Raw genomic sequence first — 15741 nt, forward strand, 5'->3', positions numbered from 1 at the left:
GTCTGCAGAGAGAAAGAGTAGAAATGCAGAAAGCATTAGAGTTGGAAAGACAAGCGAGAGAAAGAGCTCTGGAGCAGGAGAGGTTGGAAAGGGAGAGAGCTTTGGAAGCTGAGAGAAGGGAGAGGGAAAGGATTGCACGGGAGATGGCGTTGGAGCAGGAAAGGCTTGAAAAAGTGAGGTTGGAGCAAGAGCGAGTAGAAAGAGAAAAGGCCCTGGAGAAAGAGAGGCTAGAGATGGAGAGAGCCTTGGAGCGGGAAAGAATAGAGAAGGAGATGGCTTTAGAACGTGAGAGGATTGAGAGAGAGAAAGCTTTGGAGCAGGAGAGGTTGGAGAAGGAGAGGCTGGAGAAAGAGAGGGCTCTCGAGCAAGAGAGGTTGGAGAAGGAGAAGCTGGAGAAGGAGAAGGCTCTCGAGCAAGAGAGGTTAGAGAAGGAGAGGGCTCTCGAGCAAGAGAGGTTGGAGAAGGAGAGGCTGGAGAAGGAGAGGGCTCTTGAGCAAGAGAGGTTGGAGAAGGAGCGAGCTATTGAGCAAAAGAGGCTGGAGAAGGAGCGAGCTCTTGAGCAAGAGAGGCTGGAGAAAGAGTTAGCTCTCGAGCAGGAGTGGAAAGAAAAAGAAAGAATTGAAAGAGAGAGGTTGGAACAAGAGAGGATAGACAAGGAAAAGGCCCTGGAACGTGAAAGAGAGGAAAAGGCGAGAGCAGCAGCTCTAGAAGAGAAAAGGAAAGAGAAGGAAAAGGCAGAAAAAGAAGAAAGGGCAAGACTAGAGAGGGAGATGGCTCTAGAACAAGAGCGACGAAAGGGCAAGACTAGAGAGGGAGATGGAACAAGAGCGAATTGAAATGGAGAGAACATTGGAGAAGGAAAGGGTGGAGAGAGAGAGAGCTCTGGAGGACGAGAGAGGTAAAGCCATTGAACAGGAAAGATTAGAACGAGAAGAAGCTGTGAGGAATGAAAAAAAGGAGCGGGAGAGAGAGCTCTCTAGCCTGGCTGAAAAAGGAAGGCAGAGTGATTCAGTTTCATCCAAATCTGGGCAAGAGGTTGGTCTCACAACCCTTTCCACTCCCACAACCCCCACCTCAGAACCAGATAGAAAGCCATTGTCTGAAGATGTGCAGGAAGTTGTACCTGCTCCACTGTTTCACGGTGCACCCCCTTCACAAACACTTCTGTCACCACAGTCTCCTTTTAAGAAGTCCCGCTTCTTTAGAGACTCTCCTATCCAGCCCCCACCTTCCTCCACGTCAGTAGTCATCATGCGACCCACCCCTCGGCCTGAGTCTTCATCTGTACTCTCCCCCACCAGTGTTGGAGAACAGCAGCATGAAGCACAGCATCGCTCTGCTAAACATGAAGATCCCCAAATGCAGACAAAAATGGATGCTGCTGGTTCCATTGGGATCCAGTCACAGCAGACAGGTTTGGGGAAGACTGAACATCATGCAGTTGCAACCACTGAAAAAGTGCAGGAGGTGGACGAAAGACAAAATCAATCTGCCCAGCGGCGAGAGGGAAGGAGCGTGGAAAAGGAAGAGAAACCAACAAGACAAAGATCTTCATCCAATGAATCGTCTTCCTCCGAATCAGAGTCCGGGTCCTCATCATCTGGGTCCTCAAGGTCATCTGACTCTTCTTCAGAGGAGAAGCCGTTCATCTCCCGCAGCAGACGGGTAAGTGTTTAACCAGACAATATGAATACTCCAAACCAGTGTTTTGTAGAATAAAATATCAGTCTACGTTTTTCTCTTTTATACTGCAGTGAATATTATTGTAATTTGTGTTTAATAGAATTAGTAGATTTAAAAGTTTTGTTTTGTTTCTTTTAGGAGGCTAATTCAAGGACAGACTCTTCACCGGAGCCAATGGTGACAGACGAGGTTTCAAATGATATCCCAAAAGCGTCCCCTCGCAAAAGAGACCGGTCTAGAGATGACGACAACACAACTGTAGATGGAGAAAGACCCACCAAGGTTGGTGCCTTCTGGTGTAATGTGCTGCCCTGTTGAGGTTGAAGAGTTCCATGAGGCAACTGGATGTGAAGTTTTCTCAAAGAAGTTTGATCGCATCTCATCCAAGAGGCTTCTTCAGTTCTAACTGGTGGAGGGAGTGCAGTAAATATATACTGTATACTGTACTCCCTTGCCTAATGGAACACTTACCATGTTCCAGGGAACAGTAGTTTATTTATTTATTTTACATTTCCCACCATTTCACCTTCCAGAAACCCTTCACAGAAGCTCCATCTCAAGATGAGAAACAAAGACAAAGGACGTACAGTGGACAAGAGGAGGAAACTGACAAACCAAGGTCAGACTTTTGTTTCAGGTCTTCAAAAACATCCATAACTATTGATGGAGGACATTCTGCAAGAATGTTGTCGTAAATTTTGTAATTTCAAAATTAAGACAAACAAACGATTTTTCTTTCCAAATCAAATTTTCCATTTTAATTGTTTGCACCGTCCTAGAAAATTATTTCACTCAAACTATAGACGATGTCCATATTGGGACATTAGTCCTTAAAGAAAAATCTGATTCCAACAAGAAGTCTGCAGTCAAGAGGTTATGTTTTGATCAAAAAGGGCATAAATTACTAATTTTATTTTTTGTAAATAAATATTGATATTGATGGGATGCAGTAAGATGCAAGCCAACTCACCAGCACTAACCAATTAATCAGTGAATATCATCTGACAATGTGGGAATGGATTTGGGAGCCTGTTTGGTGTGTATGGCCTTCTCTACCTCTGAATGTAGATTAGAGATTGAAAGATGTAAAATATGGTATTTGAAAGTGTGCTATTGAGCTGCAGAATAATTGAATGACACATTTTTAATTGCCTCCATTCGACTGTAGTCGTTGTTTAAAGCTTGATGTTGTGTAAGGGATGAGGTCTTAGGTCCGGCTATTATTATTATGCTGTAACTGTAAAATGACCAGGGTTTAATTTCCTATCAGGCAACTGATGAGACTGCCTTGAAGCCGGTGTGGCTGAGGAGATGTGGGTCCTCAGTGAGCATGATCATTTGTTCATTCAGGAGCAGGATATGGCCGTGTTATCGGTGGTTGTTCAGAGCTTGTGTTAGTTTCCACTAAAAACGGCTACTGGAGCAGCCTTAACCCGTTGTAGGTTTTATTTGCGGACATAAAAGCGATCAGAGGGTGTAAGCTTGTGGAGAGAAGACGACGGGAGGAGAGGGAGAAGAGAGGAGAGGCGGGCCGCTGCGACACCGCAGCCTGTAGCCACTGTGCTGCCTTTGTAAAGCTGGGGGAGCTGACTGCAGCAACTGTTTGCCGTAAATGAAGTTTTACCTCCGAACTCAGCGGAGGTGATCACGTGATGATGGAGCGACGGCGCTAAGCCCGCTCATTACTCAGGTGATGTGCGCGTTTTGCGGCGTGCACGAGGAGGACGACAGCATCCCCTCGTCACATCCGCTTTAGTAATGACCCGTTTGTGTCTGTGGTCACCTGTGTGAGCTGTGTTGTTTCATTATCTCCTAGGGAACGAGCCTGAGCTAGCTACGCTTAATTTAGCATCAGATTTAGCATCTGCTGGTTAATGTGTGGGTGTGATGTGATGCCTTCACTTGCTGTCAGAATTATGGCAAATAACACTTTCAAGCCATACTCCATATCTTTTTGTAGTATATATGGTATAGTCTGATATGGATTCAATACTGGTATGGATGAAAAAAATGACAAACTATAATTTATTTTTAGCTCGGTAAGTAAATGTACAAAAAAAAAGGGAAGATATTTATGAATCATATTCTGTATGTGGGGCCATGACTGGCCTCAGTCCCACAAACATTAAGTCATGCATGAAGACTGCTTAGGTTATCATGGCAGCTTAAGTCCGAGACATAGGTACCTTAGTATTATATGCAGTTATTATGGGATTAAATACACACACATTGTCTGTCTTCAGATGTTGTGTATACAGCGCAATCTAGCTTCAGTGGATGTGTTGCTTTGATTCTGTTAAACATGGGATATTGTATATTGTGATGTGACCTGCTCCATTTTTACTAACCAGGACTGGTGCTTGGCACAATAACTTTAGTATCCTAAAATTATATTCTGTAAACCTCAACAAAGACAAACGTATAATGATACAAAATGGCAATAACATGTCTGACCATCGACCTTATCCTTTTATATATTTTCTCTCTAAACAGACCGGTAAAGGAGACTGCCATGGCAGAGCCAGAGAAGACTCCAGAGAACAACGAGGAGGTAAGGCACCTGAAGAACAATGCTGCTTTTATTTGATTCAACATCATCTTCCCTGTAACACATCTCTTACTGTGGATTTTCCCACAATGACATTGCTTACTTCTCTCACCTCCTGTGTGTTTTGTGCTGTCCTTTGTTACAGACACCAAAGACCTTCTCAGCTCGTAAAATCTCCCTCAGCAGTGAGTACACTCTGCCCTCTTGCTCTGTGTTTTCCTAGAAGTCTTTTCTGTAGCGTTCAAACCCTTTACATGCTTGTGTGAACCAAAAATCCTATGTATTTAATGTATGTAGTCATCAATGCAAGGAGGAAAGCTAAACCAGAATTCCTCTACAGCTTCACATGCAATATGCAAATTGTTTGTATTTGTACGTCTCTGCTTCTCAGACAACAAGTTGTCTCCAGGCGGCAGCGGTGTAGAGGGGGAGCAGGAGTCTGGGGCTGCAGCTGGTCGTAAGAGACGGTGGGGCTCCAGCACAGCAGTGACTGCCAAGAAACCTTCCATCAGCATCACCACAGACTCACTCAAGGTACTCGGATCCAACCGAGGCCACTGTAATGTCCAGTTATGTCTCTGTGAATGTGTGTACGGTGTGATTGGTACGATTCATGTCTGTCCTCCGTTTCAGTCTCTAATCCCAGACATCCGTCCCTGTCTCGGCCAAGAGGCAGTAGTGGATCTGCACCCAGAAGAAGCTGTGCTCTCTGGGATTGAAGACGAGGAGCGCGAGCGTTCAGACCAGGACCTCCAGATCCGTCGCACTGTCACACAGGTAGCCCCCGCCCCTCTCCCGTCAGTGTCTTTAATTAAAACTTCAGGTATTTGACGCTGCAATATGTCCGGAGAGTCTAACGTTGGTCCTTTTCTCTACTGCAGGTTGTGCACCCAGAGAGCCAGGAAAATGGACAAAAAGAGACCAAGAGGAGCAGACTGGAGGAGCTGGAGGAGGAAGACCAAGCAGCAGAAGTAGAAATAACAAGAGCGCATGAGGAAAAAATGGAAACTTCATTTACAGAAGCAGGGGAAACACAATCCCCGTCACGTACCAGCCACGATGCAGGAAATAGCACTGGTAAATAATGACCCTGACGTATCCATGTGGAACGACCCCACACAAACATAAATGATAATAGACTTATGGTTGTTATTTCCCCCACTTTATTTCAGTGACCCCCAGCGACACGCTCATTCGTCGCTCAATCAGCCAGCAGAAAACGGGCGTTTCTATCACAATCGACGACCCTGTTCGTACGACTCGGCAGCCGTCACCTCCACGAGGAAAAGTCTCCAACATCGTCCATGTCTGCAATCTGGTGAGAAGATTCTGCCATGTGTTATTAGATTACCTGCCTTTAGAGACCAGTCTGGTGAAAGAGAGACGGTTCAAAATATCCTTTCACTCGTCCACTCCATAATCTGATTAAAAAGCCTAGATTTTAGGGTTTGTTTTATTTTGTCGCTCACCTAAACTTTATTGATCTCCTGTAAAATAATGTTTTAGGTGAGGCCATTCACTCTGGGTCAGCTGAAGGAGCTGCTCAGCAGAACTGGCACCCTGGTGGACGATGGCTTCTGGATCGACAAAATCAAGTCTCACTGCTACGTCACTGTGAGTAATACTATAAAATAATAAGCTCTGCATCTGAACCTTTCTTGTTTTTCTAACATGACTTTGGCTCCTCAGTACTCCAGCTCAGAAGAGGCGGTCGCTACACGAGCGGCTCTCCATGGAGTAAAATGGCCTCAGAGCAACCCCAAACTCCTCAGTGTGGACTTCTGTCTTCAAGAGGAGGTGAGGTCCACGTCAGTCTGTGTCTTACATTTTTAAAGATTCAGGCAGCTGTCATCTAACTGTGTCTCTGTTTTGTAGCTGGACTTTCACAAAACCATGGGTGAAAGACCTGACAAACCAGGAGCTGAGGAACAGGGTCCTGGTCGTGGTCGCACAGCAGCCCTCCCCCCTCTCCTCCCTGAGAGGGACCAATGGGCCGAGCGCGAGCGTGAGATGGAGCGACGGGAAAAGGGCCGAGCAGAGCGAGAGTGGGACCGTGACAAGGTCAGAGAGTTTGAGAAACTTGGGGCTGAAAAGGAGGGAGCTTCTAGGAGGTCACGCTCCAGGGAGAGACGGCGTAAGGAGAGAGGAAAGAGCAAAGAGAAGAAGAGTGAAAAGAAAGGTGAGAGACGTGAGACGTTGAGTTTCAGCCTGATTTAGATTCACAAAGCCTCTGTTTTTAATATGTTTCTGTGTTTTCTGACAGAAAAACCGGAGGATCCTCCTGCAAAGCTGCTGGATGACCTGTTCCGCAAAACCAAAGCTGCTCCTTGCATTTATTGGCTTCCACTAACAGACGAACAGGTGAGATTTAAATAAAATAAAACACATTGTAATGCATGTTATAATCCGTATTTGAAAGAACTGTTCACCGTTTGCGCCTGATGCGTCGTCGTTGCAGTATGTTCAGCGGCAGGCTGACAGAGTGGAGCGGCAGAAGGAGCGTGAAAAACGGAGGAAAGAGCTGGAAGAGGAGGAGGAGAAAAAAAGGGAAGAGGAGCGTAAGGAACGGATGAAAACTGCTGGTGGTGCCGCAGGAGACCGGAGTGAGGGTGAGAAAGACAAGGACAGAGAGAGGGAGAGAGACAAAGACCGGGGCAGAGACAGGGAGAGGGAGAGGGAAAGGGAGAACGACAAACGCAGGGATGGCTACCGCAGGCCAGGGGGTAGCACCACAGGCGGGAGCCGCCGTAGCCGTAGCCGTAGCCGCAGTGACCCGCGAGATAGGCGGCGCTAACGGCCAGTTACCTGATGGACCTGTCCTAGAGACCACCCTCCTCCATTTGCCTTTCACTACATGTACTTTGTTACAACTTAAAAACCCGACTGAGGACCAAGTGATGTCACCACCATCTCTAAAATATCACTTTTTTTATAAAGCACACCTACACCAGGCTTAAAGTCTAGCTGAAAGGGGACCATGATTTTCAGACTTTTATTTGCAGTGTTTTGTTTTTTTTTCCCCCAGAGTGCAGTACGTCTTTGCTCTAGTCAAAGACAGACAGACGTAATCCCTAAAATACTTCCCATTTTTGCTTTATTTTATCTTTTGACAAAAATGCGATACGGTGCCCTGGGTGATTGTGACCATTTACCCCCCCACACACACCAAATGTTCTTCACGTGTCCCTGAGTGTAGGTGCCACTTACGATCAATCAAACAGATCCTCTCTGCCTCGGTGTTTTCGGACTCTGCAGTTTGGACGTGGAATTCTTTTTTTTCTTTTTTTTTTTTGGCTGCATGTAGTCCAGGGCTCTCGCTGCCTTTTCTGCCTTAAGAGAAAACCCGACTCTTTAAGCAGAGGCTTGATTTAAAAACAAAAAAAAATCTGAAAATATAAAAGTGTGTGTGTGTTTGGCATTTTGTACAGGCATATAAGAGTAATCAAAAATGACGTCTTTAAATGAGGCAGCTCTGAGGTATTTTTGGACGTGTGGTAAAACTACTAAGGCAATGAAGTGTTTGTCTGCTCAGATGAAAAGACCAGACGGTTCTCTGTGAGAGGATCTCTTCGTCGCACCTCACATGAGTCGTAATTATGTCCTTACTGATTCTCTCCTTCCTTGCTTCCTCCCTTCCTTTGTCCCTCCCTCCTCTTCCTCCAGACGTCTTAGTCTGTAGTGTTTCCTACAGGCGTAAATACGGAGGCTGCATTATAAGTTCTCTCAACAATGGTTTTAATATTTTTTAATCGTTATTTTATCATTTAGTACAAAGGTTTGTTTTCTTTTTTTTTTATTTCTTCTTTGAGTACGCCTATCAGTGGTGAATGTACAAATAATAAAAGAATTGAGGTTTGAACTGATTGCTGTGGTTTTGTTTCTATCTTTCTGTGGAGTCTGAAGGGAAATGGTTCTACTGGAGGTGTGGGGGGTCAAGTATGAACTCCAAAAAATCTGCAAGTCTAATCAGTGGTTCCTCTGAGAATCCACAAGATGTCAGTAACGCTGCGTTTGAGGTAAAGCTGAAGTCTTCTGACACCATGACTTTATGCAGCAAACTTCATCAGCGGATAAATAACGGGAAATAAATCAGCCACCAGCTTAATTCTTAATCTCAGTTTAATTAAAGCTTCGTTCTCTTGGTCGTACATCAAGACGAAGACAGAAACTTCTTTCTTTCCTGACTTGTACAAGTGTCTCACCCTCTCTTGCCCCACCCCCCTTTGGTGTGTTGTAAATCACGTATTTGCCCTCTTCCTCCTCGCTTGTCTTGTTCCTCCTCTCTGGTCTTGACGTTGATCCTGCAGAGCTCAGCAGAGCTCCTCTGTAATTACAGCCCTATGGTCGCTGAGCCGAACATTTTTCTGGCCTGATGCAACTCTTGTATGTCTGGACTCAGTGTGGACGAGTGAATCCTGATCCCTGGCATCTCTCAGACAGTTGGGGATGAAGAAGAGAATCTTGTCCTCCACAGTTTGGATGTATGCACAGCTCTGAGGGCGGAGAGGTCGTAGGTGCAACGTCCAGTGATCTCTAGAGTCCAGTCTTGTTGTAAAGTGAACGACCCAATGACACACTGGTGTCAAAGTTGAGGTCCCTGCTTGGTCAAAGCAGTACTTGGAGTAAGGTTGGGCAGCCGTGGTGTCATATATTACCCAGGAACACATCTGCACACTGCTGTGTAAGATGATGTGTAAGAAAATATTGATACATTGGAATACTGCAATATTTCAATTCATGATACTGTATCAATATTCTACAGCACTGTATTGATTTTTTTATTAACAGTTAAAATGCAAATATTCATGGCATTTATTCATTTTTGTCTTGTATTTAAACCGTTGACCACTAGTTGATTGTACAGGTACTACATATATTTGCAAGTACTTTAAAAATCCAATTATTTTTTCAATTGTTTATTTGAAAAAAAATCCTGCAAATGAAATATTTTTTCTCTACTAATAGAAATGTTGACAGTTTTCTTATAATTAAATTGATTTAAAAAAACCTCAATACTTCATAGTTTATCAACACCTCCTATCATTGCCCCTGTATCATGACACGTATCATAGTGCCAGATTCTTGCCAATATACACCCTACTGGTTAAAAAAAGACACTTTAACCACTACAGCAGAGTGCACAGCTAGAGTGTGAAACTAAATTAAATTCTGATGAACGCTTCTTCCAACAAAGGTGCTCCTCCAGAGGGAAATTCCTGAGCCCACGCTAACAAACAATTTGCCAACTCTGACATTTATGAGGCGAAGTCCGGCGGGTTTCGATTAGAGCAGCGTCGCTGATCCAGAGCACATGGTGGAAGTGCAGACTGTAAAACAAAAACCACAATTTAGAAAGATGTTAAATCACTCAGGGGACCGGAGAGGAGGAGCGGGTGGGACCGGCTCGTATTTCTTCCGTCGTGATGTAACAGAGTCAATTACATTAAAGATGATGACACGGGTGGCAAAAAGTCAGGGCTCCGGGGAATATGATCAAACACTGTGGGATTGTTCACACTGAGCTGTCAGCTGATGGTCAGTCACCAGTTCCTCTCATGTCACTGACAGGAAGAACCGTCCTGGTCCTTCCCTTTACTGGGAACCCTAAAGTGTCTACACATGTAAAGATGACTCCAAACAACAGTTTGTGCAATCGTGTGATTTTACAGAACCAGTGTTGGTGTCTGAAGCAACACCTGTGTCTGGTTGGTGGTTAGAGTCTCCCAGGACCAGGGAGTCAGCTGAGCTGAGCTGCTCTTAATGCTGATGAGTGGGCAGTAAAAACCATATGGGTCTACTCTGTAAGAACCCCCCCCCACACACACACACAGACACACACAAAACCCCTGCAACCCCCTCTGATGTGATGGTCTGTCTGATCTTAGTCTGATGGACTTCAAGTCTGTCTTTGTCCTGATTATTCCTGCTCTCTCTCACTCCTGCTCTCTCTCACTCCTGCTGTCATTCATTCTGACTGGTTTGTTGACTTGTTTGTTGACTGGTTTGTTGACTTGTTTGTTGACTGGTTTGTTGACTGGTGTGTTGTCTGGTTTGTTAACTGGTTTTTTTTCATCTTTAAAAGTGAGTTGGCGCTGGGCTTTGTCATGGAAGCGTGTGTGATTGAAGATGAAAGGCTGGCAGTGAGAGCCTTGATATGTACACATATACATACATGCACGGCGGCCCCCCCCGTCCCCCCCCCCCCCCCCCACACACACACACACACCCAGACACACACAAAACCCCTGCAACCCCCTCTGATGTGATGGTCTGTCTGATCTTAGTCTGATGGACTTCAAGTCTGTCTTTGTCCTGATTATTCCTGCTCTCTCTCACTCCTGCTCTCTCTCACTCCTGCTCTCTCTCTCTCCTGCTGTCATTCATTTGTTGACTGGTTTGTTAACTGGTTTTCTTTCATCTTTAAAAGTGAGTTGGCGCTGGGCTTCGTCATGGAAACGTGTGTGATTGAAGATGAAAGGCTGGCAGTGAGAGCCTTGATATGTACACATATACATACATGCACGGCGGCCCCCCCCGCCCCCCCCCCCCCCCCCACACACACACCCAGACACACACAAAACCCCTGCAACCCCCTCTGATGTGATGGTCTGTCTGATCTTAGTCTGATGGACTTCAAGTCTGTCTTTGTCCTGATTATTCCTGCTCTCTCTCACTCCTGCTCTCTCTCACTCCTGCTCTCTCTCACTCCTGCTGTCATTCATTCTGACTGGTTTGTTGACTTGTTTGTTGACTGGTTTGTTGACTGGTGTGTTGTCTGGTTTGTTACCTGGTTTTCTTTCATCTTTAAAAGTGAGTTGGCGCTGGGCTTCGTCATGGAAACGTGTGTGATTGAAGATGAAAGGCTGGCAGTGAGAGCCTTGATATGTACACATATATATACATGCACGGCGGCCCCCCCCGCCCCCCCCCCCCCCCCCACACACACACACACACACAGACACACACAAAACCCCTGCAACCCCCTCTGATGTGATGGTCTGTCTGATCTTAGTCTGATGGACTTCAAGTGTGTCTTTGTCCTGATTATTCCTGCTCTCTCTCACTCCTGCTGTCATTCATTTGTTGACTGGTTTGTTAACTGGTTTTCTTTCATCTTTAAAAGTGAGTTGGCGGTGGGCTTTGTCATGGAAGCGTGTGTGATTGAAGATGAAAGGCTGGCAGTGAGAGCCTTGATATGTACACATATACATACATGCACGGCGGCCCCCCCCGTCCCCCCCCCCCCCCCCCACACCCACACACACACACAGACACACACAAAACCCCTGCAACCCCCTCTGATGTGATGGTCTGTCTGATCTTAGTCTGATGGACTTCAAGTCTGTCTTTGTCCTGATTATTCCTGCTCTCTCTCACTCCTGCTCTCTCTCACTCCTGCTGTCATTCATTTGTTGACTGGTTTGTTAACTGGTTTTCTTTCATCTTTAAAAGTGAGTTGGCGCTGGGCTTTGTCATGGAAACGTGTGTGATTGAAGATGAAAGGCTGGCAGTGAGAGCCTTGATATGTACACATATACATACATGCACGGCGGCCCCCCCCGCCCCCCCCCCCCCCCCCACACACACACACACACAGACACACACAAAACCCCTGCAACCCCCTCTGATGTGATGGTCTGTCTGATCTTAGTCTGATGGACTTCAAGTGTGTCTTTGTCCTGATTATTCCTGCTCTCTCTCACTCCTGCTCTCTCTCTCTCCTGCTGTCATTCATTCTGACTGGTTTGTTGACTTGTTTGTTGACTGGTTTGTTGATTGGTTTGTTGACTGGTTTGTTAACTGGTTTTCTTTCATCTTTAAAAGTGAGTTGGCGGTGGGCTTTGTCATGGAAACGTGTGTGATTGAAGATGAAAGGCTGGCAGTGAGAGCCTTGATATGTACACATATACATACATGCACGGCGGCCCCCTCCGTCCCCCCGCCCCCCCTCTTCTCTGTGCAGTGACATGTGTATGTACTTATGGAAAACAGATGTGGTGGGCGGCAGCGGAGGAGGCGCTGAGCGACGGAGAGAAACCAGCCTTGAGGTCTCATGGTACTTGATTAACAAGCTGCGGCAGATGTGCAGAAAGACTGAGGACAAAGAATGAAAGGTTTTTGGGGATTTGGCTGCTTGTGGTGTCAGAGTCAAGAGTTCAGACCAGGTCTGCACATACACACTGGTGTTCTTTGGTCCTTTGTTGCCCCTGGTGGTCTGAAGGACTGGGTTTGATCTTTGGAACTTAGTATTTGTCCTCCAGCAACGTAAACCTGTGAGCCCACAACCCTTAGATTGAGTGTTCTCAACTTTTCTACTGTGGCTGCCCCAAAGCTAACAGCCAATAGAAGGAGACGACCGTCTTCTGCCTCAGTACTAGTCCAACCAAAGTCTTTCAACATTAGTGAGAATGACGAGAATAAACCAGCGACGTTCCCAAATCTGAGGGGAAAAAATCTGTGAATATCACGGCCTGTTGTACAGTCAAGAAAAGAAAATGAAAGAAGAAAAAGAAAGTTTCTGAGGAGTGTGTGGAGCAGCTGGTGTGTGGTACTGTTTCAGGCACATGAACTCATTTACTCTGCACCTCTTTTTGAAAGTATTTAGTGATTCTCCACTGCTGTTCCACATCTGCCTGAAAGGTTCGCATCATTCTGTGTGTGGAGTTACACAAGGACTGGATTAAAGACCTAAGGTCCAAGATCTGAAGGCGTGACGTGATGTTTGATGTTTGGTTTCTATTGACGACGATACTTCAGCCTGAACTGAGGATATCTTAATACCTTTGGGTGGTACCATAACAATTTAGAAAACAATTCTCTCACTGAGTTCACTGTGAATTTTATTTCAAGTTTGAACTTGTTTTTTAACGGGCCTTCTGTACAGACCACTGCCCACCATCCGGTCTAGGCCTGGGGCAGGGCGAGGAAGGAGGGGGTTTCCTTGCGGACGTATCTGGGTCAGAGTGAGGGTAGCTGCTGTGGTGAACCCTGAATCAGCATCTCGCTCCTATCTTGGAAGTGTTTTCCTGCAGAGCCTGTGAGACTTCAGAGGATTTGTGGTGGAGGTAAAAAAATAGTCCGACCAAAGGAGGCTGAATTGTAGATTGCTCAACTTCCTTGCACCTGTACTCTCTTTTTCGTCTACACAAAAACACCTCCCCCCCTCTGCCCCCTCCCACCACCACCACACCCTCCCCTGTTCAAACACAAACAGAATTAGGAGTGAAGCTCTAAGGTAAAGGTTTGAGCAGATTCAGCAGTGGGCGGCAGAGACACGCAGAAAAAAACCCAAAAAACTGCATGGAAAGAAAACAAATATCACAAACCAAACACGATGGAGCAGAGACGAGTCAGACCGGGATATTTCAGGCAGAATCTGTTGGCCAACGGGGGGAGGAGGGATTATTTTCCATGTGAAACTTAATGGAATAACAAGATGCAGAAATAACGGGGAAAAAAGTTTTAGGTATTGATCCCTGGCAGCAGCTCTAGAAGTGAAGCCTCAGTCTGCCTCATTTTCTAGCTCATTAAACCAGAAGTAGAATCTGTGGACAAGTGTTCGTCCTGCTGAGCACTCACAGTAAACCTGCCTCATCCTCAGGATTTTCCCCCTGTTCCCACATTTTAGGGCTGAAGTTTAGGGACGATGTTTTATTTGTTTTGCATCGAGCCTGAGTGTGAGACTAGTTTTATCAAAAACATCTGAAAAAATCCTATCTGTCCTGAGAGAAACCCCGCCCCCATCTGATCCCTGCTGGGACTGCAGCTGCAGTCCTCCAGAGATGCTGACAAAAAGATCCTCTGGGGGCAGCACCGTGCCCAGAGGCTGAAGGATTGGACGTGTTGGGGACGGTCACTGGTCCGAATCCCAGCCCTCGTAGAGCAGTGGTGTGTTGAGCAAATAAGAAAAAACTTCCCCTCTCTTTGAGAACCATGAAGTGCAGCCCATTGTTTAATGTCATCTTCTCCTCCTCCTCTTCCTCCTCCACCTCCACCTCCTTCTTCTCTTTCTCCTGCTGGTTGCTCTCACACACACATGGGGCATTTTCTATTTAAACTGACTTTGAAAGATTGATGGTTTATTTTACCGCTGACGTTCCCTGCTACTTTCGCTCTCCCTCATATTTAGAACAATAAAGCTGCTGAAATGTCTAATGTGCTGCTTCTGGCGACGGAGGAGCCCCAAGGTATGATGGGAAATGAAGAAACCTCAGTTTCTTGGTGCTTAGGGTTGTAAATCAGTACATCTTGGCAGCAAACGTGTTCATTTGTACGAAGCACTGATGTCAGGGCACGAAGAACGGCCACAGGGTGGAAACATTTCAGTCACAAACAAAGGCCGATGACATCACCTCCCGTCCGTGAGGGAGGAGGTTGAAAACCACAGCAGCTGAAGACATGAACGTGTGGTCGTGTTTGTGGCACAGATAAAAAAGATGGAATCATCTCTTAGCATTTGTGTCGTGTTTGTGCCCAGCGCAGGATGTTCTTCATCTGACGGATGAAAATAAAGAGCACGTGTGACGGACGCAGCTGATCCTGCAGGCTTGTTACCGGGCAGAGTGCAACAGTAATGGCTATTTATTTGGAAAAAAAGTGTCTCAGTCTTCTTTGCTGACGTCGGTCCTGCAGCTACAGAGTGATGTTCAGTTTGGTCATCAGGAGACACAATGGCCAAGAACAGGACTTCCCCTGAGGGGAAGTTTCTGTTCATCAGGCTGTGGGCTTTTGAACATGCCAGCTGCAGGGCACAGGAAGTGGAAAACACACACACACACACATACACATCACAGCAGCTTGTTAATGAGACTTTTATTACTTTTCTAACTCAGACAGATGCCATTCCAGGGATGGGATGAAAGAACGGACGAAAGAATCCCGCCTTTGTGATAACGACGACGAGCCAGAGCGGAGCTCTCTGTTAATCTGGGTGAAATGTGAGAGTGAGTGGGATGAAAACATGTCAGTGCTGTCTTTTGTCTTTGGACTTCATAAAAAAGAAAAACAAGTCGTTTTGCCGACAGTGAAGAAAACGCGCTCCGGTTACAGACGGAGCAGCGAGGGTTGTGGGGAGGAATTGTGCTGAGGCCATTCTTTTTTATTTTTTCACTCTGCGGAATCAGCTGAGGAAGAGAGAAAACATCAGATTGTGACCCACAGCCACACGACGGGGTTGTGTGTGCAGGGTTTTAAAAGTGCTTGAAGTCCATGAAAGTTCAATGACGTGTTTACAAGGTTTGGAGGAGTCGGAGTCGAAGAGTTCAAAAGATAACTGTTGCGTCTGGCCAAATGTTTGACAAAAGTTGACTCAGAACTATTTAAACATCCGCCATAACATCTAGGAATGATCCAAAATAGATGAGCCCCTTAGTTTAACAAATGATCATTTGATGTAGGTTAGTTCCAGGAAACAAAGGTTAGCACTAAGTTGCTAAAAGTTAACCAAATAGCTTGGGTTTATAACCTTAAACACAGTTATAGTGTTGCTTAATAGTAGCTCAAGGTCAGAG

General features: G+C 45.9%; 1 protein-coding gene across 3 annotated transcripts in view; it reads left to right on the plus strand.

Moving 5' to 3' along the window:
* Nucleotides 1–8090, plus strand: part of acin1a (apoptotic chromatin condensation inducer 1a) — an 11565-nt gene extending 3475 nt beyond the window's left edge. Inside the window, exons 5-19 of one of the 3 annotated variants that reach the window (XM_025066128.1) lie at nucleotides 1–770; nucleotides 817–1665; nucleotides 1822–1965; nucleotides 2217–2302; nucleotides 4177–4234; nucleotides 4377–4416; nucleotides 4623–4765; nucleotides 4865–5008; nucleotides 5113–5308; nucleotides 5404–5549; nucleotides 5738–5845; nucleotides 5921–6028; nucleotides 6107–6410; nucleotides 6495–6592; nucleotides 6690–8090. The exon at nucleotides 1–770 is cut by the window's left edge and continues 1213 nt beyond it. In XM_025066128.1, the coding sequence (XP_024921896.1) occupies nucleotides 1–770; nucleotides 817–1665; nucleotides 1822–1965; nucleotides 2217–2302; nucleotides 4177–4234; nucleotides 4377–4416; nucleotides 4623–4765; nucleotides 4865–5008; nucleotides 5113–5308; nucleotides 5404–5549; nucleotides 5738–5845; nucleotides 5921–6028; nucleotides 6107–6410; nucleotides 6495–6592; nucleotides 6690–7025 (3530 nt within the window). In that variant the 3' untranslated portion in view covers nucleotides 7026–8090. Of the gene's footprint in view, nucleotides 793–816; nucleotides 1666–1821; nucleotides 1966–2216; nucleotides 2303–4176; nucleotides 4235–4376; nucleotides 4417–4622; nucleotides 4766–4864; nucleotides 5009–5112; nucleotides 5309–5403; nucleotides 5550–5737; nucleotides 5846–5920; nucleotides 6029–6106; nucleotides 6411–6494; nucleotides 6593–6689 lie in introns of all 3 variants that reach the window. The other 2 variants (XM_025066129.1, XM_025066127.1) reach the window with 2 other exon arrangements.
* The last annotated feature ends 7651 nt before the right edge of the window (nucleotides 8091–15741 follow it).

This window comes from Cynoglossus semilaevis, chromosome 20 (assembly GCF_000523025.1).
Source record: "Cynoglossus semilaevis isolate Cse_v1.0 chromosome 20, Cse_v1.0, whole genome shotgun sequence".
Lineage (NCBI taxonomy): Eukaryota > Metazoa > Chordata > Actinopteri > Pleuronectiformes > Cynoglossidae > Cynoglossus > Cynoglossus semilaevis.